This window comes from Melopsittacus undulatus, chromosome 8 (genome assembly GCF_012275295.1).
Source record: "Melopsittacus undulatus isolate bMelUnd1 chromosome 8, bMelUnd1.mat.Z, whole genome shotgun sequence".
In the NCBI taxonomy this organism is placed as follows: domain Eukaryota; kingdom Metazoa; phylum Chordata; class Aves; order Psittaciformes; family Psittaculidae; genus Melopsittacus; species Melopsittacus undulatus.
This window is the reverse complement of record NC_047534.1, coordinates 1,483,596-1,509,665: the sequence shown is the minus strand read 5'-3', so window position 1 is coordinate 1,509,665 and position 26,070 is coordinate 1,483,596. Positions and strand designations below refer to the sequence as shown.

The 26,070-nt window shown below is 48.2% G+C and overlaps 3 protein-coding genes and 2 non-coding genes across 5 annotated transcripts; 2 read left to right on the top strand and 3 right to left on the bottom strand.

Annotated features, from left to right (window-relative positions):
* Positions 1-233: 233 nt before the first annotated feature.
* On the bottom strand, positions 234-3,087 carry RPS2 (ribosomal protein S2). The gene is made up of 7 exons (XM_034065316.1): positions 2,899-3,087; positions 2,683-2,772; positions 2,143-2,250; positions 1,403-1,576; positions 1,168-1,327; positions 627-718; positions 234-355 (listed from the first exon to the last, which is right to left on the bottom strand). The coding sequence occupies exons 1-7, from the start codon at positions 3,052-3,054 to the stop codon at positions 275-277; spliced, it is 861 nt and encodes a 286-aa protein (XP_033921207.1). The 5' UTR covers positions 3,055-3,087; the 3' UTR covers positions 234-274.
* LOC117436627 (small nucleolar RNA SNORA64/SNORA10 family) lies at positions 793-932 on the bottom strand. The gene has a single exon (XR_004549953.1). It is a non-coding gene; the product is annotated as a small nucleolar RNA SNORA64/SNORA10 family (small nucleolar RNA).
* A 498-nt stretch (positions 3,088-3,585) lies between the features above and the next one.
* Positions 3,586-3,710, top strand: LOC115945837 (small nucleolar RNA ACA64). The gene has a single exon (XR_004080050.2). It is a non-coding gene; the product is annotated as a small nucleolar RNA ACA64 (small nucleolar RNA).
* A 555-nt stretch (positions 3,711-4,265) lies between these two features.
* On the top strand, positions 4,266-13,061 carry TBL3 (transducin beta like 3). The gene is made up of 22 exons (XM_005145049.3): positions 4,266-4,348; positions 4,521-4,572; positions 4,707-4,799; positions 5,056-5,103; positions 5,367-5,508; positions 6,027-6,111; positions 6,552-6,719; positions 6,999-7,074; positions 7,485-7,581; positions 7,988-8,184; positions 8,327-8,468; positions 8,903-8,961; positions 9,445-9,548; positions 9,661-9,811; positions 9,946-10,176; positions 10,465-10,535; positions 10,934-11,090; positions 11,471-11,529; positions 11,999-12,102; positions 12,332-12,403; positions 12,549-12,707; positions 12,834-13,061. The coding sequence occupies exons 1-22, from the start codon at positions 4,308-4,310 to the stop codon at positions 12,944-12,946; spliced, it is 2,421 nt and encodes an 806-aa protein (XP_005145106.2). The 5' UTR covers positions 4,266-4,307; the 3' UTR covers positions 12,947-13,061.
* Positions 13,062-13,927: 866 nt separating this feature from the next.
* Positions 13,928-24,085, bottom strand: NOXO1 (NADPH oxidase organizer 1). The gene is made up of 8 exons (XM_034065618.1): positions 23,934-24,085; positions 16,664-16,744; positions 16,483-16,558; positions 16,083-16,263; positions 15,626-15,828; positions 15,288-15,401; positions 15,065-15,182; positions 13,928-14,831 (listed from the first exon to the last, which is right to left on the bottom strand). Exons 2-8 carry the CDS (start codon positions 16,736-16,738, stop codon positions 14,171-14,173), a joined length of 1,428 nt encoding a protein of 475 aa, XP_033921509.1. The 5' UTR covers positions 16,739-16,744; positions 23,934-24,085; the 3' UTR covers positions 13,928-14,170.
* Positions 24,086-26,070: the final 1,985 nt, after the last annotated feature.

The following is a 26,070-nucleotide window of genomic DNA, read 5'->3' as shown; positions in this document are numbered from 1 at the left end:
CTGGACCTCTTCCCATCTCCCTAATTAAGGTGAAGAGCACATGCAGTAGAACAGCAAAGCTGGCTCCAGACCCCACTTAGGGACTAACATAAGATGAACAAGGATCAGCACAGTCTAATACACTTTCAATTCAACAGATATTCAGGCTCTGGCCTGCAGACATGAACCTGCCCAGAACCCCAGCAGATCCATCCACTCAAAGCATTCACCATCCCATTAAACCAGCTGCAATCTCTTGTTCACTGATCACTTTATTGTCTTGCTCCCAACCCACTTAAGTGGTTGCCACAGCAGCTGCCTGGGTTCTCTGCACAGACACTCTGGTGTGGGTCTTCGCCAGGTGATCAGTGAACTCCTGTAAAGAAACAATCAAAGCAGTGTTTTATTTCCTTACCCACACTCAGGGGGTTTCTCAGCACCACATCCCACCACTTGTCTGTGTGAGGCCTAGGGTACTTCACATACATGTCAGTATTGCAAAGCTTTCCTATTCCCTTCTCTCATTAAATAACCTGGCAGTCAACTCTGACTGCAACACCACTATCCTACTGTTCAAGTGAATCCTTTGTGGACAGCACCTGAACTTTAAAGGGAGGATTTGGACTGTGAATTGCAGAATCACTCACCTGGTAAGGAGACTTGGTGAACACAGTCTCTTTCCAGAGGTCAGGAGTCAGGTAACTGTAGGTCTTGGAGATGGCATCAAAGGTGGCTTTAGCTATGGACAGAAGTCAAACATTGCTCATTGCTGCCACAAACACCAGCTCACTGTGCCCAGCCCCACTGCTCCAAAGGTGTAGAATTTAGCATGGAACAGGGAGACCACAGCAGGGTCTCTCTGATGTGCACACACAACTCAGGTTTCTTTCTCTCACCATATACGACAATTACACTACTTCAGCCAAGTGCAATCGCGCAGATTGGGAGATGGTTCACTATCAATGCACATGAAGACAGTTTCTTATTAACTTTTACAGAACATGAGGATTATCTACAACAGGATGAACCTGCATTGTAAGAGGTATCAGGAGAAGCCTTTACTTCTGCTTCACTGCTAGAACTGAATCAACACCGATTAAACTCTGGAGATGGGTACACTGTGTCCCCGTGAGCGACACAGGTAACAATACACACAGCTAAGATGCAGCACAAAGCCCTGACGCTCACCAAAGTTGCCCAGGGTGGCTGTGCAGCCCCTGGCCGAGGTGTAGCAGTCATCAATCCCAGCCATCATCAGCAGCTTCTTGGGGACAGGTGCAGACACAATCCCTGTGCCACGGGGAGCCGGGATCAGACGCACCAGGACAGATCCACACCGGCCAGTGACCTAAACAGACACACCATGTCATGGCTCCCAAAACACACACTGATCACCAAGCCCAGGCCCAGGAGCCCTGCTTACCTTGCAAGGCACAGTGTGGGGTTTGCCGATCTTGTTGCCCCAGTAGCCCCGTCGTACAGGTACGATGGATAGCTTAGCCAGGATGATCGCCCCACGAATAGCAGTGGCAACTTCCTTAGAGCACTTAACACCAAGACCAACATGGCCATTGTAGTCTCCAATAGCAACAAAAGCCTGGGATGGAAAGAGGAGTCTTCAGTTGTGGCTCAGCTGCTCAGACCAGTGGGGTCTCCCAGCAAGGGTAACCTGAGCTGCACACTCAGCAGTGAGCAGTTACAGCTCACCCAGACACAAATCAAACCCCACGTGTTAAAACCTGCACAACACAGCTCACAGTTCAGGAAGCCCAACTCCCTCTCCCCAAGAGCTCATCCTTCCAAAGCTGAAGCCAAAGAACTGGGCCTCAATTCCATGCTATAGCCTCCTTCTAGTAAAAAATCCCAGTAATTCCAAAGCATCATTCCCTCATGACATGACACCCAAGGCTTCTCTCTCTGCCACAGGCCCTGAAAAGCCAAGACTGCTGAGCAAGCACAACTTAGTTTTGTGCTGTGCCTGCTTTAAGTAACACCTGAGCACACTGCTAAACTTTACACAGCTACTTCTTAAGCCACCCAAACTGATCCCCACACCAAAACATTCTGCAGTTACTACAGAATAAAGGTATTGGAGCTGATTTGTCAGTTCAATACAAAAGAGCAGCACACAACATACATAACACAAGAGGAAGAAAAGGCCACCTTAAACCTGGTGCGCTGACCAGCACGAGTCTGCTTCTGGACAGGCATGATCTTCAAAACCTCATCCTTCAGGGAGGACCCCAGGAAGAAATCGATGATCTCCGACTCCTGCAAGAGTGGGACATTAAACCACACAAGGCCTCACTGTCTGAACAACACAGTCTGTAAAGCTCTTACATTTACTCTCAACAATAAATGTGTTTTTAAAGGAAGATACTTGAATACATTAAGTTTCACAGGCATGAGCTGGCTGCAGCTGCTGCACAGTCCAATACAAGTTTAAGCTTCATTCTTCCATCCCTGAACAGCACAATCACAGAAGCACTTAAGCAATCTACTGCCTCCCCACACAAGGCAGGAGACAAACCCCACCACACTTCACTGCAAGCGCCCACACCAGCCCCCAGCTATTGTCCATTCATGTCATTATCCCAAACACATCACTTGAGCATCCCAAATGCAAGTGCAGCAGCTGCCGCCAGCCCCATAGCTCAGGTTAAACCCCCCCTGCACGTTACCGGAGTGCCCATGGACGCTCACCTTGATTGGAAGCGAGAAGAGGTAGATCTCCTCAAGAGACTTGATCTTCATATCCTTGACCAGGCGACCAAGCTTGGTGACAGGAATCCACTACCAAGGAAACCCATAGGAACCGGTCACCGGCAGCCCCCAGGGGACCTGGCTCCAGCTTCCCACCAGACACAGCCTCTCCCACCCCATTCCTGCCCCCCCACCGCACACCCCGGCACCACTCACTTCCTTATCCTCGGCCTTGCCTCCGCGAGCCCCACGGCCTCTCCCGCGGCCTCGGCCCCGGCCGCGCCCGCGGCCCCGCAGCCCGGTCCCGAAGCCGCCGCGGAAGCCTCCTCGGGCCGCTCCGGCCCCTCCTGCAGCACCGGCGTCATCCGCCATTTGCTAGACAAAGAAAAGGCACGTTAACGTGAGGCCTGGCCACACGGATGGGCACGGATCCGGTGCAGGCCGCACCGGCACCGTCCCTCCCCGCCGCCATCATCCCCCACTCACGTGTTCTCAGAGTAGAAGGCCACACAGCCCCACCGCTGGGTATTTATAGTCTGGGAGTCTCGCGAGAGCACCGCCCGGCAGTGCGGACCCCGAGAGCTGAATGAGGAATACCCCGCGGGGCTGAGCGGTGCTTTGTGATCACTTATACAGGGTCCGGGGCTGCGAGATCACGTGTGGCTGTGCAGGGTATATATATAGGGGAGCGCAGGCGTGGGGCGCTCAGTATGGAGAAAGCCATGGTAGGTGGAGTGTATACGTTGTGGTTGTGATTTATGTGCTGTATTGCCCAATTCCATGCTCTTTAGGCTTATAAAAGCACCTTTTGGGCTGTGTTTATGGTGTTACCGAGCTGGTGCCGGGTGGGATTCTCGGTGAGCGGCCTTGGAAAGTGCATCAGGGGTTTTGTTAGGTCCAGGCGCGGTCTGAAAATCACTTGGGCTCTCCTGTGGTCCCTGGTGAGATAACTGTGCCGACAGCAAAGGGAACATAAAGCTTACTGCCCGCAGTGCCGTGTGGGGAGTGAAACCCATGTTCCCATAACCCCTGGATCGGGATACACCCGTTTATACACTGCGTGCTGGGGGGGTAATGCGTGCTGAGGGAGGGGCTCTTCTCATCGCTGACTTTGTCTCCTTCAACAGGGGCTGTGGTTTTCCTCCTTGGATGGGCAGTGGTGCTATGTGCTCCTTGTGCCCTGATAAGGGCTCTCCTTACTGCTTATGACAGCCATGCAGAGCAGGCGGTGCTACAGCGGACGATGATGGTGTATTCACAGCAGAAACACTTTGAAATGGTCTTATTCTGTATTTCTGTGTGCAATAAACGGTGGATTACTTGAAAGTCCGTGTGTTGAGTCTCTGGTTGTTGTTTCTGTTGTATAAACCGCCCGTTTTTCGCTGTGGTTGGGGCCGGAAGTCGCCTCCCTGGGGGCAGAGCAGGGATGCTCTGCTGGGCTGTTGTGACCCCGCCGGTGGTGCGGTACCGGCTGTTCACACCCGTTATCCCGGGGGTGTCTGGTGTCACACCAGCCATGCCGCTGGTGGTGTCCCTTCCGCTGCATCACTCGCATGCGCCGGAAACGGTGCCCTTCTCCCGTAGCAACCGGGAGCGCCGGAAGCGGCCCGCATGCGGTGTTGGACATGGAGGAGGCGGCCGCCAGCACCCTGCGCTTCAAGAGCAAGTAAGGAGGGACCCGAGCCTCTGAGGCCGGGCACGGGGGGCTGCGAGGCCGGGGATACCGGAGCCTGCCGGGGATACCGGAGCCTCCGGTCCGGACGTGTTTGCTGGGGCCAAATGGGCCGCATGGGTTTGGTTTAACCACGTTCCTGCGTGGGTCTCTCTGTGCCTTACAGCTATGCTGTGTCGAGGAAGATCGAGCCTTTCTACAAGGGAGGGAGAGTCCAGGTAATTATAGAATCATAGAATAGTTAGGATTGGAAAGGACCTCGGGATCATCTAATGCCCGACCCGAGGTGGGTTTGGGAACACCCCCTCACCTGGCTCTGTGCTATTCCTGCTTCCCGTTCCGTTTCCTCCAGGTGAGCCGAGATGGGAAGTTCATGTTCTGCCCCTGCGGGAACAAGCTCAATATCATCGAGGTGGAAACGGGAGCTCTGCAGAGCCTCCAGCAGGTGAGGGGGGGTCCAGGCTCCGTGGCTGGTGGTGAAACCCCCGGGGGCTCTCAGAGGCTCTTGGGGTGTTTCACTGCTGTTGATTTAAAGTAGAGGGGAGAATGAGATTCTAAACACAGGCAGATGCTACTTGTGTTGTCTATAAGTACATCTGGGAGCTGCTGTGCTCAGCACCAGCAGAAGTGCATAGAGAAGGGACCTCTGAGAGCCTCCATGAGTGCTCTAACCATGGGGTTTTACCTTTTTGTTTTCATAGGAGGAGGAGGAGGACATCACTGCATTTGTTGTTAGTCCTGATGATGAGGTATGTGTCTGCTTTGTGGGTTTCTGTGCTGTTCTGTTAGGTCTCTTGATAAAGGCATTGAAAGCTGCATGTGCTTCCAGAGATCTCTATGGAGGTGCTTTCATCTGTCTCCCATCTGGGTTTGAGTCAGAGGAACACCAAGAGACTGAGCTGTAAGGAGTATCACATCAGTTGGCATTTCCATGCTTTGTACATAGGGACTGAAAGAAACTGAACTCAAGTTAGTGGCTCATTGTGCTTTCCTTCCCCTTGCTCCTCTGTAGATCCTTGTGACGGGGAGCAGGGCACTGCTGCTCAAGCAGTGGAACTGGCGAGAGAACCAGTGTGTCCGCACGTGGAAGGCTGTGCATGTGGCACCTGTGGCTGCCATGGCCTTTGACTCTACCTCAACACTGCTGGCCACAGGTAAGGGCCTGCCTCCTGCTCACGTGGTGGGAGGGATATTGAGTGGCCCTTCAGCTCCTGAATAATTCAGCTGAGCTGGACACAGCCTGAGGTAGTGATCTCCTGAGGGCAGGCAGAGTCACAGGAGGTTTTACTTGGATAGCAATGATGTCTTGGCAGGCAGCAAGGAACCCTTTCAGTGTTCTATCTAAACTATATAGAGTAAAATGCTCATAAATATCAGGCATCTGAGGCAGTGCAATGTAGTTATCCTGATGTAGAACAGGGACTCCTGGAGGTGGAGGAGATCGGGCATTACTTGTGACTTCAGTGTACTTAGGTCTGACTCAGAGCCGTCAGGTTTTGTCCACCTCTCTGAGGGTATAAGGTGCTCCCTGCACTCCTCTTGCTGTGGGTGGTTGTTACTGGATTCATTTTCCCTTCTGCTGCCTTTGTAATCCATGAAACCTTACAGTTACTGATATGTTCGACCTCCTTTCTCTTTCATAATTCATTTTTACATGCCCTTCTTTTCCTAGGTGGCTGTGACAGCACTATTAAGATCTGGGATATGATCAAACAGTATTGCACACACAACCTAAAAGGATCTTCAGGAGTTGTACAGTAAGGACAAGTCATAGTTGTCCATCATTGGCATTAGTGTAGTGCTTGGATGCTGGGATTGATGTGAAATGTCTTCAGTTAATGGAATCTAAAGGCCCATCTGAAGCAGGTTCTGGGCTCTCCTGCATCCTGATTTGTGAGATGTGTAGAGAAGGAGCAGGGCTATAACTGACCCTAACCCAGAGAGAAAAGGGTTTGGTCAAGGAATTTGTTGGGGTGTCAATGGAATATCTGTACTTGCTAATGGATGTACATTAAGAACATGAAAAGACTGTCAAAGATCAGTTGTAAATGGGTGGCAGAGAGATGAAGTCTTACAAAAGAAGTCCTCTTATACATTGATGTCAGTCACTCTATCAAACTGTATAGAATACATACTTGTTAGGCTAATGCCAGACAGTTAATTCCTGTCCCATTCAAGTGCCTCTGCTTCTGTCCAGCCTTGTGCAGTTCCACCCTGATATGTCCCGTCTGCAACTCTTCTCCTCCTCAATTGACTACAAAATCCGCATCTGGGACCTGAATTCCAGCAAGTGTGTTGCTGTGTTGGATGGACACTTCAGTGCTATCACCTCACTGGCGTTTGCAGATGGAAACACGCTCCTTAGGTAAAAGTTTGTAGGGTTTTAGCCTGTCTCTCCCCTTCACCTGCCAGACACTGGGGGTTTCTTTAGGGTCTGGGAAGGTTTTGTGAGGAGAAGCAAACTACAAGTATTCAGTATCTGCTTGAGTATCCTGTGCTCCCATATGGAGGGCTGGTGCTTTCTTTCACATGGGCCTCTTCAGAGAGGTGCTGAACCCCCACAGTTCCAAACTGGCACTCAGATCTTGACTTCTCAGTCCGAGTTGAATGGATTTAGCACTGAAACTGCTCTTTTACCTTCCAGTTCTGGCCGGGATAAAATCTGCATCATGTGGGACCTGAAAACCGGAGAAAACAAACACACTGTCCCTGTCTATGAGGTGAAGCTGCATTTCACTTATTCCTCTGAGATCCTTTGCAGTTTCTAGTTCAGCCCTATAATATCCTTCCCTCTTTAGCTTCCTCTACATGGTGAAAGCAGGTCTCTCCCAAAGGCCTTAAAACTGTGTCTAAAGCTCTTTATTTTCTTCTTCTCTTTGCTTGGTGTGGTTGTGCCTGGGCAGTTGAGGAAATACATGCCACTGCTGCCTCCACTGCCCCTGTGCTGGAGGAGGGAAGGACACTCATGTCAAACCTTCCTTCTCTCACTGTATCCACTGCCTGTCCTCAGTAGCTGTGCAGTCTGGGGCAGTAGTGTGTGTGTCAGCACTAGCTGTGTTCACAGCTCTGGTTGCTGAAGTGGGAGCCCAGTCCCTTGTGCTCAGCTGGTGCTTGGCCAATTCATTTGCAGAGTGTGGAAGCTGCTGTCTTGTTACCAGAAAAGGGAGATTTCTCTCAGCTGGGTGTGAAGAAGCAAGGGTTGCACTTTATCACAGCTGGCAGCAAAGGTGAGTGTCCTGGTATGTCACTGCCTGATCGGGAGGCTGAGGAAGGATGGTACTTACAACACCGCATTGCAAGTATACCTGGGATAGGTGTTCTTTGGGTGGCAGAATCCTTGGGCTGAATTCCTGAGCACTGGAGAGCAGAACCTTCTGAATCCAACAGCAGTAAATGAGCAGGACTGATCAGGTGCTGTGGAGCTTTATCTGTGTGTGCTTTCAAACTGCAATGAAGTTTGGTTTGGACAGAAGAAAAACTTTGTGGCTCTTTGCTGCTGTGACTGGATCTCTTCATAGTCCTGCCTTAAAGCTGCTGAGCAATTTCCAGTAGGCAAGGCCAGAGTTTGGTTTATATTCTTTGGACAATCACTATCTAAAACAACAGGTAATTTATATCCTTACTTTTTTTCAGGTATCCTGAAAGTTTGGGAAGTGGCCACAGCTGCTTGTGTGTATTCCCAGCCTGTGCCCTTTGAGCTGAAGGAGGAGGCCAGTGAGCACAGTGTCACCCAGTGCATGCTGGTGCCTGAGAGAAATGAGATTGTCACAGTGTCTGTGGAACACAACATCGTTTTCTATGATGCTCAAACTCTTCAGCTCAGGAAGCAGGTAACAACCCTTAGCCCTCTCTTTTCCTCTTCCTTTATCCATACTTTGGGATCAGCTCTGCTTCTGGGGAAAGCACAGTGCCATTCAGTACTTCTCTAACCAGCTTTTCACTGTTCATCTGTTTCTGTTCTGCCATCCTTAGCTTGCAGGTTACAATGATGAGGTTCTGGATGTGAAGTTCCTTGGGGCTGCTGATTCGCACATTGTTGTGGCTACCAATAGCCCTCAGCTGAAGGTGTTTGAACTGGCAACGTCACACTGCCAGATCCTCTATGGCCACACAGGTCAGTGGTCAGGTCTGATGTGGATGGGTGAGAGATGTGCAAGTATAGTTTGATCTTTCACAACCCACATGTGGAGACTGGAGTGCTTGAGTTCTCTGGAACAGCATCACCAGAGGTATTGGAGCTGTGTGGAGAAAGGATCTGTTTTACTGTCCTGGGTTTGCAAACATCAGTTTTTCTGGGTCTGTCTGTTCAGTCCCTTTCACTAGCAGTGAGATTACTTTAAATCGGAGCTCAAGATGCAGGTATGAGTGCAGTTTTGTGGCTGCAAGTGATGGGCTGCACCAGCACCATAAGCAGCCACTCACTGTAGTGAGTGTGGACATGTCGTGTCCCAAACCTGTTCCCAGTCACAAAGTGGTGGACTCGTCACTTCCCCATTCATTCCAGTTTCTGTTAACTTTGCATCTAACTGGGTTTTTTCCTCTTTTTAGAAACAATTCTTGCTCTGGATGTCTTCAGAAAAGGCCTGATGTTCGTCAGCTGTGCTAAGGTGTGTTCTTTTTCTTCACTAAACCTTTCATTCCTAGTGATCTTTATGGGCAGAGTCACATTCCTTCTTGGTGCTCCAGAAAGGGTAGAATTCCTTTCTGCTACATCCTTCCAAAATAAGGTTCTTCCATTACCCCTTTTTAACATCCCTAGGGAAACATGGTTGTATTGTATCAGCCTGAAAGGAGATGTCTCATTCTCTGAGCATTTTGGCTTTGCGTTAGAGTTCAGAGACAGCATTAGTGTGAGACTGATGGGGAGCTCTGTGTAAAAACTCTTGGAAACAAAGGTGCCAAGTGCTCAGATACACCCAGAAATAAACCTCCATGCTGGCGTCCCAGACTGCAGTGCACTGTTTGGCTGTGTCTGCCCTCACCTGCTCTGATGGGTGCTGACAAAGGTTCAAGCTCATGGATGCAGTGACTGCATGGGGAACCAATCACTGTCCAAAAAGCAAGGTGGGTTCTGTTCTCTCCCATTCCAGGACAAAAGCATTAGAGTCTGGAGGATGAACAAAGATGGAAGGGTGATCTGTGTTGCCCAAGGACTGGGTCATGCTCATGGGATTGGTGCTGTCGCTTGCTCAAGGTAATACAAATCAGATAAGGGTTTCCCTCTGCAAGCATGAGGCACAGGAGGAGAAGGCCTTTGTTCAGTGTAGGTGAAATTTCTTTACACCTGATGTGTTTATTCCTTTCAGACTGAAAGAAAGGTTCATAGTAACCAGCAGCCAGGACTGCACAATCAAGATCTGGAATATCCCAGAGTCCCTCACTTCCAAAGCAAAAGCAGCCTTGATCTCCTGCCCAGAAACCCTTCATGCAAAAGTGACTGAGAGGGGTCATAACAAGGTAATGCTCCACCTGATCTTAGAACATGCTTTTAGTACTTGCCTCTTCCCCTCCTGTGTTGCACTCTGCATTTATTACCTTTCCAACAGCTAGAGCAAAGGCTTAAACTGCTTTGTACTGTGTGCCTTCCCTAGGACATAAACAGCGTGACAGTGTCTCCAAATGACAAGCTGATTGCCACAGGCTCACAGGACCGGCTGGCCAAGCTCTGGTCCTGCTCTGACTGCTCTTTGCTGGGTGTCTTCACTGGCCATAAGCGTGGGATCTGGTGTGTGCAGTTCTCCCCAGTGGATCAGGTCTTGGCCACCTCTTCAGCAGATGGGACCCTGAAGCTTTGGGGTATTCGGGACTTTAGCTGTCTGAAGGTAATGAGAATCACCCTGCCCCTTGCTCTAGGTAACCCTTGTGTGCTACAGGGCTTGATTAAAGCTGCTTCAAGATAGAATGTGATGGTTAATGCAGCTGAAATGTAGCAACATGCTAAAGGAAGAGAACTGTCCAGATCTGGACTTTTTCCTCTTGCATCTGTGAGGATAGAGGCTGCTTGTTGGAACTTATTTGGGCTTTAGGAGTAAATATTACCCTCTTGGAAGAGGTCTCTCTCAAAGCCTGGCAACAGCTCCAGCACTTCTGAGCTTTCTCTCTGTTTTCAGACCTTTGAAGGTCACGATGCCTCTGTACTGAAGATCATCTTTGTCAGCCGAGGAACACAACTACTCAGCAGGTAAGTGCCTGCACCAGGAGTCTGGAGAAGATGCTAAAACTGATCGAAAGGAGAAACCTCTTTGCTGTTATTGGCAGCAGGAGGGAAGAGTCTTATGTGTGTAATGGATTTAGTTTTGGAATGACTGATAGGAAGATGCCATGTTTATGCCAAGCTTTCTCCAGGGGCTGAATTATCTCCTCCAGCTACACAGTAGATTCTGGTGAGCTGCTGGCTTGGTGACACCTACTATAGTTAGTGCATGAGAGCTGAGGGTGCATCTCAGCCTTGATATTTGTCGTTAATTCTGTTTGAAAGGCATTGGAATGGTACAAATTTGTCTGGTACTGGAGGTGGGGCAGAGCCAGAATGGATCTTTCCAATGATTCCTTTTGTTGTGTCTCTTTCTCTTCCAAAAGTGGTTCTGATGGTCTCCTAAAGCTCTGGACAATTAAGACAAATGAGTGTGTGAAAACATTGGATGGTCATGAAAATAAAATCTGGGGTCTTCACTCCAACAAGCAGGATGATATGGTGGTGACAGGATCTGCTGACTCCTGCATCACGCTGTGGAAGGTACAGTACAGAGTGTTCCTGTGTTTCCTCTGGGATTAGTGATCAGAATGCAGTTGGAGAGCTCAGGATTCCAGTGACTCATTCCTCACTGTCCCAGCATGGCATGTGCTCTTTTCTGCACTTAGAATTGGGGTCACTGAGGCCCATCTGGTGGTTTTGGGGTGGTTTTTTTGCCATAGCGTATTTCCTCAGTGATGTTGTGAAAGGAGCAGCAGATGGGCCCCAGCAGCCTGCATCAGTGCTGCTGCTCTAAAGGTGCTTTGGAGGGGGGGTGCTGGATTTAATACTGAAGTTATATGACTTGGAGATGGTGCTGCAGAAACTCAAAATTCATCTGTGTTAAAGCAAGATTTGACAAAGTTGTATTCTGGTTTTAATAGGATGTCACTGAAATTGAAGAGAAAGAGGCTCAAGCTAAAGAGGAGGAGCAGATTCTTAAGTAAGTTGATACTGTGCAGTGAAGAGGTGTGAAGGAGAAACTGTCCAGTGAATCTGTCTACACCTAGACCCATCCAGCTCCCTCTGATCCAAACATTACATCACGGAGCTATTCAGAGGCTGGCAAGGCACAGTAGTCTCTTCTACTTTGTAGTTCCTGCAAAGCCTTGTTGTGGTACTGTCAGCTTGACAATTGATTAATCTCATGTATATGCACTTCTAAGACAAGCGAAGTCAAAACCTGCTTTCACTTTCTCCTGCATCAGCCAGCACTGAATAGTTCAGGGAGCCCTTGACTGTGCCAGGGTGATGATGTGCACAGTGAGAGCACTGAGGCATTCACTGGCAGCACCATTGACTTCTGGTGTTAAACCTCAGCACACTTACTGCCAAACCTGCTGGCTTCTGTATAAACAGTTTTGTTACCAGCCAAATATTTACTTCCCTCTTGATCCTGATTTGCTTTCCAGAGAACAAGAGCTTTCTAACCTGCTTCATGAGAAAAGATACCTCAAAGCTTTAGGGTTGGCAATCTCTCTGGATCGGCCACACACAGTGTTGATGGTCATCAAAGGTGAGTCCACATTGTGCTCTGAAGGCCCTTCTCTGCCCTCTCTACCTTCCAGAACATCTCTTCTAGTCGACAACTACTGATTGTCTGAAAGCCTCATTTTTCCCTTTCTCCTATGACTCCTCTTTTCCTGAGTGGGATCACTGCAGATAGCAAAGGGTCTCCCTGCTCTCAGTCCATGGGTGCAGGGGCTGGACTCTTGCCCAGGACTCTTCATTTCTTTTTCCTACAGATATCCTCAAAGAAACCGATGGGAGAAAGCACTTGGAAGAGAACATTGTTCGGCTCCGAAAGGATCAGAAAGGTTTGTTGAAACCTTGTTTCAATGCTAAAACCTTTAGGTTGTCCTTGTTGACAGCTCAAGAAAGGGTTCTGGGTGTATTTGTTCTGCCCTGAGCTCATCAGTCACAGTGCAACTGGTAGCATGTGCTGATTTCCTTCCTCCCTAGAGGCTGTGTTAGCATTCCTGGTGACATGGAATACCAACTCCCGGAACTGCCACGAGGCCCAGGCTGTTGTTGAAACCCTCCTGAAGCATGAAGCACCAGAGACCCTCCTGCAGTACTCGGGCATTAAACCTGCTGTGGAGTCCCTGCTGCCCTACACCGGTGAGTTGTGCTGCAGGAGCAGTGAGCCTCAGGACTCCTCCTGGTGTGAACATTCCCTGTTTGCCTTGGTTTAAAGGGAGATTTTCCCTGTTCTGGTGAGCAAAGGTGGCTTTTCTCTCTCTGCAGAGCGCCATTTCCAGAGGCTGAGCCGATTGCTCCAGGCCACCATGTTCATTGACTTCATGTGGCAAAACATGAGGCTGGGTGATACAGCCCGTCAGGAAGATGTGACTCTGTGAGCCTGATCCTACCAGTGGCCCTTCCCAGAGGGAAGAGCCTGACCAGATTCCTGCCAGGTATGGCAATTGGACTGCTCCTGTGTTTTATAATAAATTTATTAAGTTTTGATTTCTACCACATGTCCAACATTTCATCCTCCTTGGGCTTAATGTGAGAGGAAAGGGTCATTTCTTTGCTCATGCTGTGGTTTCCCTTTTTATCTTCATGCCCTGAGTTTTCATGTCCAGACCTTTAAAGAACACTTGGTCTGGAGGAAAGGCAGAACTTGGCTTTTTATTGGGGATTTAAAGACTTTATGGAGTTTGGAGATGCTACTGGCAATGATATATCCAAAGCCCAGGGAGGCAGTGTAAGTATAAAACCCAAGCATCTTTGTAATATCTTCACAGATATTTAACTGCTTTATTTTGGAGACAGTGTATAAAAGTTAGAACAACCACCTCACAAGTTGGTTGAACTGCTTGTTCTAAAAAATATTTGGGAGAATAACTAAAATTAATGGTAACAATATCCATAAAAGTCTTAAGTTTTCCTGTAACTATTCTTCTAACTCAATTCTATCAGATGAGTTTAGGGTGAGGATTTCAATAACTTGCACATGTCCTTGAAAGGGGAATGTTTTGCTCCTAAAAATGGGCTCTGGCCCCGGCCCAGCTGGGAAGGAAGCTGTGTTACAAGCACTTGTTTCTGTGCCTGCACAGACAGCACTGTAGGGAACAGTCAGAGGTGAGGGTTCCAGCCAACAGGTCCTTCTGTTCACAGCCACTCAGCAGCTCCAGCCAGTTCATGTATTTGAGGGTCAGTTCTGCACTGTCCAAGTTCACTTAAACTTTAAACAAACCAAACAAATACCAAAAATCAAAGAGTTTTATAAAAATGCATAAAATAAGGGGTTCGAGTAAATGACACTCACATGGCAGCATCATCCCACCCATACCAGTAATGGTAGCTCTGGCTTTCACCAAGTCCCTTTGTGTCTGGGTCTCACTCCTCTGCTCTCCTGGTGGCTGCAGCATGGGGAATAATGCAGGAATGAGTGTGAATACCTGCCTGAGGAAGAACAAACTGTGCTCAAAGTGACCTCTGACTTACACAGGAGCTGCCTTGACTCCCCTTGTAAGTTAAACAACTAAATCCTCCAGTACAGCCACTCCCTGGAGTTCCTTAGGATCTAACAGTGTCCTTGGATAACGATGCTGCTGCTGCAGGGCTCCCATGGGCTGTTAGTGATGAGGAGATGCCTGGTCCAGGGCTGGATCTGTGCCTCCCAGAACACATGCTGGAGCTGGGGAGCAGAGCCTGGAGCACTGCACCGCACGCTTGGTCACCGTAGTGCACCTCTGTAGGATCTCCTGGGGCGAGGGGCGTGCGGGCACCTTGGGGACACAAATGGCCACGTCTGGATCGGTGAGGGAGGAGCTGAGATCAGCTGCAGATGATTCCACAAAGCCAGAATCGTTCCTGTCCTTGGGGGTGAGGCATGGAGACTTGGTGCTGTGCACGGCCAAGGCATGTTCCATAGGAGGGCTCCGGGCCTGCTCCACTTCAGGCAGGGATCTTGACAGGTCAGGCTGCCAGCTCAGTCGTCCGTCCTGCTCAGTGCTGCTCCCTGAGCTGAGGGATTTGCTGTCTGACTCCAACTCTGGGGTGGAGCTGGCTCTGGGCCTTGTTCTGCCTCTCGGGGTGCTCAGATCCTCTTCACAGGCAAGGGAAGAGCAAGCCTGGACCCTGTGCTCACCCAGGAACTGTGGAGGCATCAGGGAGGAGCAGAGGTTTGGGGTGGAGATGTTGAGCCCACAGTTTAGGATGGTCTGAAGCTTGTGGTGCGGGTTCTTGTAGGGTTGGAGGCACATGGAGGGCAGGTAGCCAGTACAGTTGTTGTATCTGAGGGGGATGGATGAAAAGCAACACTGGAAAGAGCCCTTCTAGCTCAGGCTGAGGAGAGGCAGGTGAGGACTCGGCTCAATACTGAGATGAGGAAAGGGAAACCATCCCTAGCCAAGAGCAGTCAGCTCAGGGGAAGCTCCTCGGCACCCTACTTGAGGAGTGAGCGAGATGCTCCTGCAGCAGGCAACCAGTTCCCTTAAGTAATGAAAGTTCTGGAAAAGCCTCCTTACCGGATAAGCCACCAGCCATCCTCGGATTTCCTGACCACCTCCACCACGACTCCATTGTTCAGCGAGAGTTCATCTGGTTTCTGAGACTCATAGGCCTTCACGACAAAGTACAGGCTGCCTGCAGAGAGAGGGAGAGGTTGGGTTTGCCTTGAGGGGAAAATGCCTCCATTCTTGTGTTCTGAAGGAGGAATGTGGGATCCCAGGGAGCCAGCAGCAGACTTACCCTCCTTGTCTGAGCAGAAGGCGTTCTGGATGTCCTTGTGGGCATCAATCTCTTCCAGGTAGGAGGCTGGGAACCAGGCTATCTGCTTGTCTGCGTTCTCCACTAGCCACCATCCTGCAGCAAACAGCAAAGAAAGGGTTTTATCAACCTGGAGCTGACCATAATCCCTGCTCTGCCACAGGAGACAGGACATTGTGCAGAACAGCTCAGTGCCTGGCACTTGGTTCTTCCCTCCTGTGTAAATCCAGGTGAGCACACCATGTACAAACCCCCATGAAACCCTATGAATCCATCTCTACCATCCCTCCCTGCAACTGAAGATTCCCAGTCAAACATACCAGTCATGTCCTTGATTAACACTTCAACTATTTCCTTCTTAGCGACTTTGAAACTCTTGTTCTTTGTGTCTTTGGTTTCGAAGGTTTCGATGCAGCGGTAGCTCTGGGAGGCCTGAGGCCAGGTAATGCAGGAGGGCTGCTTCTGCTGCTGCTGTGACTGGGATTTCTTCTCCCCTCCAATGTCTGATGGCATAATCACAACACTGCAAAATGAAGTTCAACATCTGCTTACTGAAAACTCACACAGAAGGCTGAGTTTAGTATTCATTTTGGTCACATCATCTAGCAGCAGGCTCAGAAATGCTCAGGCATCAGAAACAACATAAGCATGCATTAGAGCAGGCAGTAGGGCTTCCCTGCTCTGCTGCCCTGGTGTGTAAACTCCTAATGTATCCTCCTCCATCCCAATCCTGTAACATTTCTGTTTCAGGAAGACACTACAAATATTATTCCATACCTGTTCTCAGGAAAGGAGGGATCGAGGTCTTGGGTCTGTGCCTTGAAAAACTGAATCACATCTTCACCCTGGGCAATTTTGGCAGCTGTTTTCAGCAGCTCCTGGGAATAAGTTTCCAGCAGTTTCAGGATCTCCAGGCACCTGTCTGGCTTCGCACTCCTCCTCTGCTTTGCATTTGCATCTTTAAAATCAGAAGAGCAAAGTTAGTGTAAGGTCACAACAGCTCTGGTGTGTAATAGACCCAAGCAAGCTGCTGTAACCCTAGTTCTGGGTGCCATGAGCAGGAGTAAGCACTTCATCTGCTACAGAGGAAGGTCAGAGACTGAAATCAGTGTTATCTGTTACAACTGTCCCCAACAGCTCTGTTGTGTTTGTGGTTGTATCAGGGATTTGTTCTCACCTTTAAACCTGGGCAATGTCCGGTCAGATCTCTTGAGTGAGCCACTCTCAATGGGGAATTTTCTCTTCAGCTCTTTCTAAAAGCAAAGAGAAGGAGAGAACAGTGGTGCATTGCAGTCCTCACACATTGCTGGGCTCCTTCCCACTATGGGAACCCTATTCTCTGGGAGATATTCACTTACATGGAATCTCTTAAAGTCCTCAAATGTCCGGTAGATGAGAATGTTGGTCTGATCTGACCAAGACACAAACATCATGTAGTTCTGGGAAGAGAAAAAGGAAAAGAAATGCATTTTTAATCACAGCTTCAATATCAGGTGCTTTCAAGCAAACCACCATTTGCCAGGGGCTGTGGTTTAGTGCTGGCTTCAGGCTGCAAGATTGTCACATCCAAAAATGAAATTAAACATTAGGCCTACAGCAATATTTCCTTAATTTTAGGGCCCCAAATGGGTATTTAATAAATTGCTGTTGAAACCAGAGGCATTTTATGACAGTGAGAGCAGAAAGAGAGAAGAATCCAAGATCACAGTTTTCTTGTGATAAGATACTGTGGTTGAAAAACAAGTCCAAGAGCCCACTGTCCTACATCACAAAGCTCTAATCCCAACACTGCAGGGAAATGAGCAAACGTACCCCTGTAAGAGCAGCTCAGAAAGCCTTGTGGTGTCCCAGCCTGTAAATAATATTTAAGGATTAAAATAAATAAATCAAAAGAAACCCCAATATTAAAGTACCTTCTGTTTCCTGCATTGCATCAAGCCAACAGCCTTCACATCCACTGGGTACCTGATGCAACTCATCCTCCTCAGCCTCTCTTCCCTCCCTGGGGCAACCAGAGATGGGGCTCCAGACACCACTCCAGTGATTAAATACCCTGGAGCAGGAGGCTGGAACTGGTGGGAGGGCACAGGTGTTCCTGCTTCCTTCTCCACCCACTAACTTGGTAGAAATTCCATAGTTTGGCAAACTACTGTGTGCCTTTTACCTGCTCTGAACATGCAGATACTCCCAGTGCAGATGCAGGGTCAGAGTTCAGAGGGCTGGGAGAGAAGCATCTTACCTGATCTTATTACATCATACCCTTACCAGAAACCTGCCAGGAAGCAAGCCTGGCCCTGTTCCTGCTCGTGGGTAGCAGGAGGTCATTGGGTTAGCAATACCTGCTGTGCACTGAAGTGCATTTCCAGGGATGGATGTGTTGTGTTTATGCCTATATTGCCACATGTCACATATAGATCTATATATAACATATATATTTATAACACATATAATGAGTTGTTATATGCAGCTGCACTCCCACCAGCCCCAAAGCCATATTCACACCACGGCTCGTTGTAAAGCACAAATCAAGCACAACTTGATTACAGATCTCATCTCTTTACTGCTTTGTCCCATCTGCTAAAACACTTTAAGTGAATTTCTGGTAGCTTTGCATGCTCTTAGAACTTAGTGGGAGATGCTGATGCCAATGTTGCTGAGCAAAGGATGAACACATCCCCAGGACACAACTGGAAAAGTCCCAAAGCTTCTTGGGTGTAAATACACGACAGAGACTCAACTCCAAGTGCTGTGCACACCATCCTGCATCAGGAATCCCTGTACACACCCAGGGTGACCCCCAGCTCATCCCATGGACCAGCTCCCACTGCCCAGAGGCATTGCAGGCCCCATAATTGCAGACCTGAGAGCCTGTCCTTTCACTGCACATGTCTTTAGCGTGCTTCAGGTTATGACTTGATGGATGGGCAGTGTGTGATCAAACCGCCTTCTCCGTCTCCCCTCCTCCTCTTCTTTGATGAAGTCTGAATTGAATCATTATCGTTATTGGAGCCCAAATTGAGAGCTCGGCCCTGCCATCCCTTTCATTTTCCAGTTATACCTGGTGTCCTCAATCCCTCAGCAGCAGCTGCAGATGATCTTTCATCTACCAGCCATCCCCTCAGAATGGGACTAGGAAGGGAAACAAGATTCCTTTTGGATAGCCAGAAAAAAATGGTGAGTAGGGCATTGGTCTGCGTTTTGTGAGCATGGGAAGTTACTCCTGCACAGCAGTATGGCAGTTTCTAGGGCCAGAGGAAGTGTTTCCACTGCAGTTCAATCTATTGCTGCTGGATATCTGCCCTCTGTTGGGAAACGAAAGTTATACAGTGAGCACTGCAGTTCTGTTGACATGTGATGGGAAAACCCCTTTGATGCATCTCCAGGACACTTCCTGGCCCATGCACTGGGCAGGAGCTGCCCTGTAGAGAGGTGATGCAGAGCAGGTTACTGCCCTCAGCTGCCCTGGAATGGGACCCTCCATCCCTCTGTTCACAAAGGGTTCAGCAAAAATATGTGCATCCACCAGAGCAGCTTGCTCCAAGCCCCTGTGTCCAACCTGGCCTTGAACACTGCCAGGGATGGGGCAGCCACAGCTTCTCTGGGCACCCTGTGCCAGCACCTCAGCACCCTCACAGGGAACAGCTTCTGCCTAAGAGCTCATCTCAGTCTCCCCTCTGGCAGGTTAAAGCTGTAAAGGTTTAAATGTACCTATGCTGAATGGGAAAAGCCAAAGATAAGTAAGACCTTAGAGGAGCTGCAATCTATGCACCGGACAGCACATTGCTCCACATAGGCAGGTACTGCGGGTGTCAATCAAAACAAGAAGGGAAGGAAACTGCCTTGGATTTGGCAATTCCTGGTTCCAAAGGCTTTGCTGTATTTCATCATTCTCAGGGAATTCAAGGAGAGGTTGTCAAAACCATATAACTAAATGTTACATCAGGAAGGTGAAAGTACACAGGGTTTGTAAATCACAGAATCATGGAATGGTTTGGGTTGGAAGGGACCTTAAAGTTCATCCAGTTCCAACCCTCTGCCACAGGCAGGGATACCTTCCACTAGATCAGGTTGCTCAAATCACTTGAGGCTGAAGAGCTGGTATGCAGGTGGGAGAGCTGATTTTCTGGGGGGGATTGGCTGATGACAGGAACCTTGTATAAAGCAAAGTATGAGCAAAACTGCTCAAAACTCAATAATTAGTTACAGAGAGAGCACAGTCCAGAAGTGGAGGTTGCTGCAGTGCTGGACAGAAGTATGGAGGGAGAGTGACCAGGCACTACTCAGACATAACAACACTTCTGGTGTCAACCTGGAAGGTTCAGTTTATGCTCTGCAGTTGTTGTTGTCGAGTTTGATGTCATGAAACTGCTCAAGAGACTCATCTAAGAGTCACACCATCTCGATTTAGTGACGTTAAATGCGGAAGCAAAGGAAGGGCTGTGCCGGGTTGCTTCTGCACCAGCACAAGTGCTCCTCCACAGCATCACTTCAAAGCCCTGAGAGCTCAGCAGCATCGATACTGGGAGCAATGAAAAACTGATTAGAAGCCATTAATTCCACTACATTTGAGCACACTTACCAAAACCCCAAAACCTGAACCTTTTTCCTGACTTTGTCAGATTTACTCAGTGTCTTCTACTACTTCCATGTCATCATGTCATAAATGTCCTCGTGTGTAATTATTAACCATAGGGGAGGAGTGGTCTGCCTGGAAAAAGTAAGACTTCTCGAGTATTGCTGGGCGCTGCTGTTTCATTGCTAGCATTTATTTACACAGGTTTTGAGGAGAGCAGTTACTTCTTTCATTAATCATTTCACGAGGTACAAAAGAGACCATAAATTAACAAGTCATATGTAGGAGTGAACTGTCCATCTTTGACAAGTTTTCCTCCATAATAAAACTGTTGTTTTGCAGCCTGCTGTAAAACCAATGAAAAAAGAAATGCAGAATAAAGCCACACATGCCTTGCAAAGGTGGAGCTCTGCCTCTGGCTATTCCAGAAGCATCACTACTGCCATAAAGAGCTGCTCTGAGTATATGAAATACTGGTTTTGTCACAGAAAGGGACTAAGGTGTAATCATGGGGAGTCTCACCAGAGTTCCTGCCCCAAACAGCCCACCCTGAAGGACAGGGTAGGACATCCAGTGGCTTTGGGGAGTCCCCAGCCACCCAAGCTGCCCCCTCTGCTGTCTCAAATACAAGACCAGCTTCCCTCCACTGAGTGTGAAACACTGAGGGTCTTGTTTTCATGTCTTATCAGTATGGATCAGGAATAACTTAATCCAGTGTGCTTACAGCAGCCTCGTAAGACAGGTGCCTAGTAAGACAAGCTCCTGGACCAATCCTTTACTGCACCAAATGAGAGCCAGAAGTAGAGTTCGAGCATGCAGATGCTTGGGGCAGCCAAAGGCAGCTCTTCACAGCTCCACCGCAGCCATTTTCCAAGTCTGACAAGCCATGGCCTTGTTGCAAATGCCCACAGACGAAAAAGAGAAGAAGCCCTGTTATGAACATCCTTTACCACGTACATAAGTCAGGTCTGGGTTGGTTAGTGACCTGTAGACGGCTGAATATCTGTGGGGCTCTAAGTCATTTCTCCTCCTATGCCCAGAACAAGAGGAACTGCTAGAGGTTAGACTCATCAGGGAAAGGCAAAGAGAGAACAAACCTTGAGAAACTACAGCTGCAAGAAGCAGATATGGAAAGGAGCCACAGGCACAGCCAGGGGGGCCTCGCTTGGAATGATGCTGGTAGGAAAGCTTCATCTTTTCCCACCATCCCATTCAGGATCAAAACCTGCCCTTTGCTGTTCTAGAAGGTCACCTGCGATAACACATGACCTATCAGCACCTTTAATGAAAAGCCCAGCTGCTAAAAGCTGGTTTGAAGAGTACAAAGAGGTTTTAGACTTCAAATAAATAGATAAAAAGCCTCTTTTTTAAAGAAATATCAGAATGAAAATCAGAGGCTGGAGTTGACAAAACCATCCTTCAGCTCCTGAACAAAGGAAGCAGTTGAACTTTCACACAGGCTGAGATGAGAGTTTTTGCAATATCTGATCCAGAAGGTATTCATTTCCTCCTGATTTCAGTAGCTGCTGCAGGCACGAAAGCATTTTTCAGTGGCAGAGAAATGCGATTCAGAAGTCCCTTGAGCACACACAGCAGCACTCCTCTGTTTCTGTTCTCCACCAGCTCAGGCTGGTAAGGCAGTGCCTGCTGGAAGGAAGACAAAGGAATTCTGCAGTGCTGCTACCTGGGCTGTGTTAGAAACAGTCCCAGCCAGCAAAGCCTCATTCTCACAAGTCCTTGTTCTGCCTTTTCCACAAGGAAACCCCTTGCCAGCATGTATCAGCACTAATGTGGGCAGTGATAGTCCCCCTGTACTGGGCACTGATGAGGCTGCACCTCAAATCCTGTGTTCAGTTCTGAGCTCCTCACTACAAGAGAGACATTGAGGTGGTGGAGCAGGGCCAGAGAAGGGCAGCAGAGCCAGTGCAGGGCCTGGAGCACAAGAGAGATGGGGAATGGCTGAGGGACCTGGGGGGTTTAGTCTGGAGAAGAGAAGGCTCAGGCGAGACCTTACTGTTCTCTACAACTGCCTGACAGGAGGATGGAGCCAGGAGATGGCTGGTCTCTTGTCCTCAGGATCAAGGGATACAACAGGGAATGGTCTCAAGTTGCACCAGGGGAGGTTTAGAGTGGATATGAGAACTTTCTTCCATTAAAAGGTTGTCAAGCATTGGAACAGGCTGTTGAGGGCAGTGGTGGAGTCACTGTCCCTGGAGGCACCTAAAAGACATGTATATGTGTTACTTGGGGACATGGGTTAGTGGTGGCCTTGGCAGTGCTGGGTTAACAGCTGGACTTGATGATCTTAAAGGTCTTTTGCAACAATTCTGTAAGTCCCGCTCCTTTTAATCTGCAATCTCCTGTGATGGTCTCATGCTGGGACATCTCTGGTTATTGCCCCACACAGGAGAATAGGGCTCAGGAAATGGGGGTCCTGCTCCCCCCCAGGGCACTGACACTGAAATCACAGCATTGCATCTAACTCCCTCAAAGTTCACAGCAGCCATCTGAGAGGGGTGAGAGGAGTGGAGAAAACTTGGAATACCTTTAGGATCCAGCTGCCCAGCCCAGGAAGAAAGCTGCCGTTCACAGGTTTGATGGCTGCCTGGAGCACACTGGACAGGCTGTTTACCAAGCACTTGTTGCAGTAACTCCCTAGCTCCATTGTAAAAGTGGCATGTTTTTCTAAGGTGATGCAAAGGACAAAGCATGATTCAAGAAGAAAACTTCCACGAAGGATGAGGCTGTAACTTAAGCTGCTGCAAGAGAAAGTTTCCTGCATCATTTCCTACAGAAAAGAAATAGGTGGTCGATGAGTGTGTTGTGTGGTCCGAGGCCACATGTGTATGTACATGCTGGGTCCCAGCTATGGGATGTGAAGGATACAGAAGGCAAGGTTGAGTTTCCAAGGGGTTCAAAGCCCCTGATCTGCACACTCCAACACCCAGGAGGGGAAAATCCCAACATCCCAACAGCACAACCTGTACAGACAACGGCACGTGAAGCAAGCACCAGATAACATGTACAAACACTGTTTTCACTTGGGCCAAATCTATTCTTTCTTCACAGTGTCTGATCAGAGACAAGACCAAAAAAAAGACCATTGTATTCTTCCCAGATTAGTCAGAGATTGCTTGTCCTATTCTTACCTCTTCCTCATTCCCCACTGCCGTCAGCAAGCACAATATGCAAAGTGTCTTATCTCTCCAGTTCACTTTTATTTTCAGAGCAAAGAAAGACCCTTGTGTTCCTTTCCCCCTTCAGAAAACGGATAAGACAGTATTTAATCTTCCCTCATAAGCTTGGTAGGGAGAAGAGTAATGTGGAAGAACTGTTTCATTAACGTTTAATTCCTACCGATTCTACACACTCTTATAGCTATTATTAACTGAGAATAATCTTTCTCCACCACCATGGAGATTTACAACTTGCTTTGTCCCTTGCTTTGACCTGCTTCTAGAAAGGAATCACCCCACAATTAGGGTGAGCTGCATTGCTGAGGATTTTGTGCTTTATTTTTCAAGAGCACAAAAGGAACCCCCCAACTTTGCTATTTGTGCTCAGAATGCATGAACTGAGTCCATGGATGCTTTGAGAGAGTCTGGGATGTTGGAGAGCAACTGGAGCACAGCACTCATGAGAGGACTGACTGTGCCAGCCTGCAGGAAATAATCAGTTTTAATCCCTATCCCTGGCATTGCAAATATATACCCCACTGCTTGTGTATCCTCATTTTAACCAGCAAGAGGATCCACACATAAAACCAGCATAAACAGCAAAATAACATAATGCAGCCTCTGATATAGACCCCAGATTTGAAGTCAGAGGCTTTGTAAACTCTGTGCCAAGTCTTAGACTATTTTGAGCATATTTTAATAGCTCTGGATGGATCTGAACTGAGATCAATGTCTCCCCCATTCATTGGCAGTGAAATGTGTCAGTATGGCAGCATGCTCCTTCCTGGAAATCAGAAGATAAATTTATACCTTGGGAAATTCTGCAGGTGATGCTTTTCTTGTATACAAGCAAAACTGTTCAATATATGATTCACTCACCTGGAAATATACACTATTTTTTCTGTTGTCATTTCCCAGTTGCCTGTAATTGCACGAACAGCGGCATGACTAATTCCTGGTGCTGGCTTTGTAACTGGTTGGACTTTAAGGTCTACATTTTTACATGTAAATACAAGGAAGCTTCCTGTTGGTGTGCTCCCCAGAGAGGGTAACAGTTATAGTCAACTGGAACTACCTGCAGAACAAAAGAAGTATGGTAAGAATGCTGAGAGGTGTAGGGAGCCTCTGAGAATATTATTTATAGAATCCCAGACTGGTTTGGGTTGAAGGGACCTTAAAGCTCCTCCAGCTCCAACCCCTGCCACAGGCAGGGACACCTTCCACTGGAGCAGCTGCTCCAAGCCCCTGTGTGCAACCTGGCCTTGAACACTGCCAGGGATGGGGCAGCCACAGCTTCTCTGGGCAACCTGTGCCAGCTGGATTCAGTACTCCACCACCCCTCCTAGGGGTCTCCATTCCCTGGGGCCACCCCTCCTTCATATCATCCGTCCTTAAGGTTACCCTGTTCAAGAGCTGCATTTAAGCTCAGGCCTTTCTCCTTGCCCAAAGCCCACCCTGAATATGCCTATGCCATGCATTTTGCCCATCCTGACTTGACTTTCAGTCTCAGAGGGCAAGGGAGCGTTCATCTCCAGCTGATGGATGCATCTGGCCTAAAACAGGGGCCAGTTCCCGTTACCTACCCATTTCTTCTTCCTTCCCTGTGCACCCCCTGTCAGTTCCCAAGCTCATGTTTAGCAAGTGCCAAAGATAAGAGGAGAACATCAAACAGCAGTCTTCCTCTGAAAAAGGCAAACAGGCCCTTTTCATGTTCTCAAGCACAGGTTTTACTAATGCTTCCTGGTAATACCTGTCACTGCAGTCCTAGTCAGGGCTTAAGCAGCTCTTAGGAAAAGGCACCTATTTGGTAGATTCAGCAAGCTCTGTGCTGTGTTCCTTCCTTTGGGTGGAATTAATTAGGCTCTGTGCTGGGATTCAATTAGAGACAGTAAAGTGAATTTCCTTGCTCTGTTTTGAATCAGAGCATCTCTCCATTTTTGTCCTTGCTTGCTTTGAAACAAGATGATGCTGGTGGTGAGGGTGCATGGGGAAAACTGAGAGCACCTTTTCCTAAAGAGCTAACCAACCCTGAGCACAAATCCCTCTGTAAGCAACAACTTATTTCCAGGTTATGAACTTCTTCCTTTTAAAGAAATATAAATCAGGCTCGTATTTTAACTAATTCAACAAATGAAATCACTAACAAGAGAGCAAACAGACTGTTAACAGGCTGCTTTGATTTAGCAACATCTCCGCAACTATTTCATTGCTGAAGGCTAAGCAATAAAGCACAGCAGGAAATTCCCCAGGTCCCTCCTCCAAATACCAGAACACGTTTTTTTTCCTGAATTAAAGGAAAAGAATGATATGATCAACATCATTTAAACATTTATTGGTGGGGAAGGAAAGCAAACTTAAAGAATATCTTTTTCCCACTTGATCTTTCTTTGATGTATGAAATATAGATATATAGTTGTGTAGAACTTCAACATTTTCAGTAGTTCCTATTCATGTCTCTTCTCCCTCCCTCCCAAATAGCAACAAAGAAATATTCTCATGAAATAAGAAATAGAGCATTGATAAAGAGGAGGCCCAAAGAAGGAGATTCCAAACACTAGCTCAGTGCTACACAGACCAGGGAACAGATCTGTAAAGCACAGAGGGTTTGAAATGGTTTTGATGGCAAATCTGTGAAGCATTTCCCTAAAATGCTGCATTACCCACTCAGTGTTTTATTAAACCTTGTGCTAAACGCATCTGAGGGTAACAGGTGAAAATGAGCAGGGTTTTCCCAGCAACTTCCATACAAATTGTGTCTTTGCAGAACTGGCAGCAGCACAACACTTAATGTCAAGAGCCTTTCAGACAGGCCTGGAAGGGATAGGACGTGGTGAAGTGCAGCTGGTTCTAGGGACAGGAGCTGCCAAGGGGAAATGTCCTAGGCCACAACAGCTGAAAGGGAAGAGGAATAAGGACAGGTGGCAAAAGCCTCCAAGACAAGATTCCTGAAGATGATATTTTGTTCTCCCTCCATCATTTCCACACATTTGTTTGCATTAAACAAAATAGTCCTATT

Coding starts and splice junctions, on each gene's coding strand:
- RPS2 (XM_034065316.1), bottom strand. CDS start 3,054: ATGGCGGATGACGCCGGTGCTGCAGGAGGGGCCGGAGCGGCCCGAGGA. Junction 1,577..2,142: donor GTCAGCGCACCAGGTTTAAG/GTGGCCTTTTCT, acceptor TTTCCATCCCAG/GCTTTTGTTGCTATTGGAGA. Junction 356..626: donor TCACCAAGTCTCCTTACCAG/GTGAGTGATTCT, acceptor GTTTCTTTACAG/GAGTTCACTGATCACCTGGC.
- TBL3 (XM_005145049.3), top strand. CDS start 4,308: ATGGAGGAGGCGGCCGCCAGCACCCTGCGCTTCAAGAGCAA. Junction 4,349..4,520: donor ACCCTGCGCTTCAAGAGCAA/GTAAGGAGGGAC, acceptor TGTGCCTTACAG/CTATGCTGTGTCGAGGAAGA. Junction 5,509..6,026: donor CTCAACACTGCTGGCCACAG/GTAAGGGCCTGC, acceptor TTCTTTTCCTAG/GTGGCTGTGACAGCACTATT.
- NOXO1 (XM_034065618.1), bottom strand. CDS start 16,738: ATGATGTTTGTGTCTTGGTCAGATCAGACCAACATTCTCATCTACCGG. Junction 15,829..16,082: donor CCCTCCTTTCCTGAGAACAG/GTATGGAATAAT, acceptor TTCATTTTGCAG/TGTTGTGATTATGCCATCAG. Junction 15,183..15,287: donor CTTCTGCTCAGACAAGGAGG/GTAAGTCTGCTG, acceptor CTCTCTCTGCAG/GCAGCCTGTACTTTGTCGTG.